General features: G+C 38.4%; 1 protein-coding gene across 1 annotated transcript in view; it reads left to right on the top strand.

Moving 5' to 3' along the window:
* Positions 1-4320, top strand: part of zmp:0000000662 (RING finger protein 145) — a 34050-nt gene extending 29730 nt beyond the window's left edge. Inside the window, 1 exon segment of the mRNA XM_037695291.1 lies at positions 3667-4320. Coding sequence (XP_037551219.1) covers positions 3667-4320 — 654 coding nt within the window.
* The last annotated feature ends 237 nt before the right edge of the window (positions 4321-4557 follow it).

The raw sequence follows: 4557 nt of genomic DNA, 5'->3' as shown, positions 1-4557 counted from the left end.
TATAACCATCCGTCAAATATATTGTTTCATCAGCTAAAGATATTAAAATTTTATGACTTGGTTGATTACAATATCTTACTGTTTATGTATGGGGCCAACAAAAACATACTACCTACTAACATTCAAGGGAAATTTGTTAAAAGAGAAAGTAATTATTATCTTAAGGGGATGGAGATGTTTGTGAAGCCGTGGTGTCGCACCAGTCTGAAGATGTGATCCACTAGATCTCAGGGTGTTAAAGATTGTGGAATGATCTGGAGGTTGATATTAAAAATGCCAAAACTATGTACATATTCAAGAAGATGATAAAAATTTGTTTGTTTTTTTAAATATTAAGTATAATGTGAGTTCATAAAAATTGTTTACAGTTGATCTTATATTTTAGCTAAGTTTTTTTTAAAAATTATTTTTTACATTTTTATTTTTTTATAAATTCATCTTGCTTTTGTATAGTAATTTTGTTTGGAATATATTTTGGGGACAAGGGGCAGATATTATAAGAACTCATTCTTCTTCTGCTGCCTTTCATTTTATTTCTGTGATTGTATATCTTTTTTCTTTTCTTTAAATTGTATTATACTTGTTGTTTGGATTAAATGAAATGAATAAATAAAACATACATACATACATACATACAACCATCTTACTAACCACATTGTTTTCCTCCAAACTGTTTTCTTCTAGACTCCTTTTATTACTTTGCAAAATATCTTCCTTTTTATTTCTCTCTTCCTGACACTTTACCACCACGCACCTAACTCCATCTCATCATCCCCTTCACTCTCACCTTGAGACGCCATAGCAGTCCAGTCACAAACCAGTTTTATACCAACCGTCCAAGACTCTTGTGTTGATTCAGCTCCAACTGTCTGAGTCTCAACCAAAACAGCACACCTTGAGGGGTCGGCAGTCTTACCCTCTTGCTCGAGGGTGTCAATGATGGCCTTCTGGACAGCAGTCAGGTCGGCAGTCTTACCCATGATTGCGGTTTTGAGTAATGAACAAGGCTGGGAGTTTTTAAAAGCCTCAGGAATCTTTTGCAGGTGTTTAGAGTTACGTCGTTGATTCAGATGTTTAGGTTAATAGCTTGTTTAGAGAAACTTTTCATGATATGCTAATTTTTTGGGACAGGCATTTTGGGTTTTCAAGAGCTGTATGCCATAATCATCAGTATTAAAACAATTAAAGACCTGAAATATTTCAGTTGGTGTGTAATGAATCTGAAATATATGAAAGTTTCATTTTTATCATTACATTATGGAAAATAATTACCTTTTATCACAATATGCTAATTTTTTTAGAAGGACCTGTATATATAGGCCACGCTTGTCGATAAGCCAGGGGTGTCCACGTTGTAACATGCGATTTTTACATAGAAAGATTTTTTAAACTTTTAATTAAATATGTGGTAACATACACAAATATGTACAGTGAATGCTTTTTTCTGAACAGTGCCTGTAACACGGCTGGTTAAAAAAATAAAAAATAAAATTACAGTAGCCTACCAGTAAACGTCACTGATTGCTATCTTCATCTTCCTTCTGTGCACTAAAACCACTAAAGTCTTCTTCAGTGTCAGAACTGAACAGCCTCAGAAAAACTTCATCACACACTGTGAAGGCGGCTGTGGCTGAGTGGTTAGAGCAGTCGTCCTCCAATGCAAGAGTTGGGGGTTCAAATCCACCAGCAGTCACATGCCGAAGTGTCCCTGGGCAAGACACTGAACCCCTCATTGCCTCTGATGTGTGTCCCATCGGTGTCTGAATGTGATAAAGCTCTGATTATTCTCTTTAGAATGATTTGTTCAATTAGCTTTGTAGAGATCTAGTAGAGTGCTGTATGAATGGGTAAATGAGGCACAGATTGTAGAGTAAAGAGCTTTGAGTATCTTGATCAGATAGAAAGGCGCTATATAAGTACAGTCCATTTACCATTTACACATCCTCAGTCTTTTTCGTTGTCGAAAAAATATACATTAGTCTACCAGGAAGTCATTGATCACTATCTTCATATTCCTCCTGCTGCAAGCTTGCCCTGAGCAAAAGTTGCTCTGTGCATTGGGGGGGGGGGGGGGGGAGATAATTCTCCTCCCCTCCCAATTTCATTAGTTCATCTGTGACCTGTTCTATAATTTCATTGGTCAGATTTTTTATTTTTTATTTACTTTTATTTATACAGGTAGTCTCATTGAGTCACCCCCCCCCCCCCCCATCCCAAGAGAGACATGTATTGGACAGCTATGCGAGCACCCGTGTGTGATGAGGCTAAATGTTTTTGGCGGCAGGAAGCTCGTTAGCCCATCTAGATAAATAAATCCATAAATTAGCTACAGCATTGTATACACGGTGTTCAGAGCGTGTGAAAACAGAAGCGGCTTATACACCAGACATTACGGTAACTCAACCTACGAAGAACATTTGTTGTCAGATTTGTTGAAATTATTGTTGTTGATTGAGTTTGTCTGCGTTTTAAAAGGAACAATGATGTAACTGATTTCCAGTGACATCATAGAGAAGAAGATTTTCTAAGATTCTCTTTGCAACATGATTAAAAGAAATGTTCAGACTGCCCTGATGGATTTGTCTAAATAACTAAATATTGTGTTAGATCTTGTTTTTAAAGCTGTGGAAGTCAAAATTAAACTAAACTTTTAGTCTCCAACTTGATTAAACTTTAACTTTAGTGTTGAGAAGGTGTAAAGTTGCACAACAGGGAACAGCTTAACCAAATGCTGCTTTCTTTTGTCTGTTTTCAATTTATCTTCCAGTTTCCAGTAGTTTCTAACAAAGTTGTATTTTATAGATCAGAAACCGTCTGCTGTAGCTTGTCATACAGTGAATGCACTTAATAACTGTATTATGAAAAGTACCTTTAGTGTACAGCAAAGACCAGGAAAGAAATAGTTGTACAGTAAATGTTTTGATAGTTGTCTGAGCTGTTCTAGCTGGCTTAATTTACACATTGTCAACAAATGACATCACTCAGTTTGTTTACCTGTGAGACGCGTTCTTCCTGTTTGTCCTGCCCGACACCTCCTCTCATACTGTCTACAGACATGTACGAGGGGGGAGGACATTTTCTTTCAATCCCAAAACTAGTAAATAAGTGATCACTGTTTAAAGTGTGCTAATGTTTCAGTGGCTTTTTCAAGTCAGATGGATGAAATATGTAAATACTACACACATTTACAACACTGCAAATAGTCTAAAATAAGAAAATAAACAATGGATGAAGATGAGAAATAGAAAATGGTTATTGTAAACATTAATATAAAAATAATTTGTTGGTTATGTAGAAGTATTGGTTATAAAACTGTCACATTTAAAGCGCTAGGACTAAAATAATCTGTTGATAAATAAATGACTTGTAGTTGTTTCTGTCAAACCTTGAAAGTTACCTTTTGCACATTCTTGTGTGACGCTCAGAGTACGTTTTCTGAATGACTCTCAGCTACTTCCATGTTGGTTATAAATGGCATAAGTTGACCAAAAGGCAAAACATTAATAAAATCAAAAACATTCTTTTTGCCTTTTGTTGCAGTCAGTATATTGTAATAATAAGATGGTTTATCAGCTTTTAAATGGCTGTTTCTTTAAGAATAGCAACAGTATGAACACTTGTGATGTTCCTGTTGGTGTTTACAGCCACATCTGTGTCTCTTCACAGGACATGAGCTCGGCTGTGATTACGTCCTGCGGGCATTTCTTCCACGACAACTGTCTCCGCAAGTGGCTGTATGTGCAGGAAACGTGCCCCATGTGTCACCAACCGGTCCGACCGATACCACCGGGTCAGAGTCAGGCTTCAGGTGACAGGCCGGGGCCAGCAGCTGCAGCTCAGAGAGACCCGTGGCCAGATGTGGCTGCACAACAGGGACATCAGAATTTGGACAACAGCACAACAAATGAGATGCAGAGAGAAAATGTAACTTGTGATTCCACCGTGCAGCAGGAGGAGGAGAGCTGCAGGAACAGAGAACATAAAGACGAGCCAGTTGAACTAGACAGTGTAGCTGCTCAAAGTAACTCTTCCAGCTCCAGTGGAGACTTTATATTTATCAGCCCAGTGGAGACAGAGGACCTGCCTCCTTCCCAAACCTCACAAACTTCTCAGATCATGCACAGCCACGGGGAGGTGAACGGAAGTGACTCTCCTGTGCTGTCGGTTCCTGCAGCTGTGAGTGACGACACTAAAGAATTACATGGTTTTAAAAATGCTCCTTCACATTCTAATCATACGACACCTAAACTATGATGCAACTTTAATTCACCGGAGGCAAACGGTACTGACACCATTCAACCGGCTTTCTGCTGCTTCTGAGAGCACATCTGTCGAAGCATTTAATTACAAATCAGAACTGTGTCTGCGAACAATCGTTATGATCACTGCACGTCTTCACACTCGGACAGCGAAGGAGTTTTCAGTTCACCTCAGAACAGATACAGATGATTGCTCTGCTTCAGTGCCTTAAGGGTTTAAAATGAGTTCTCACTGTAACAATATGTTTGCCGTGTGTGTGTGTGTGTGTGTGTGTGTGTGTGTGTGTGTGTGTGTGTG

The sequence above is a fragment of the Nematolebias whitei genome, chromosome 21 (assembly GCF_014905685.2).
Source record: "Nematolebias whitei isolate Nwh7 chromosome 21, NemWhi1, whole genome shotgun sequence".
Taxonomy (NCBI): Eukaryota; Metazoa; Chordata; class Actinopteri; order Cyprinodontiformes; family Rivulidae; genus Nematolebias; species Nematolebias whitei.
The sequence above is the reverse complement of the archived record's forward strand: the minus strand, read 5'-3'. Positions and strand labels throughout refer to the sequence as shown.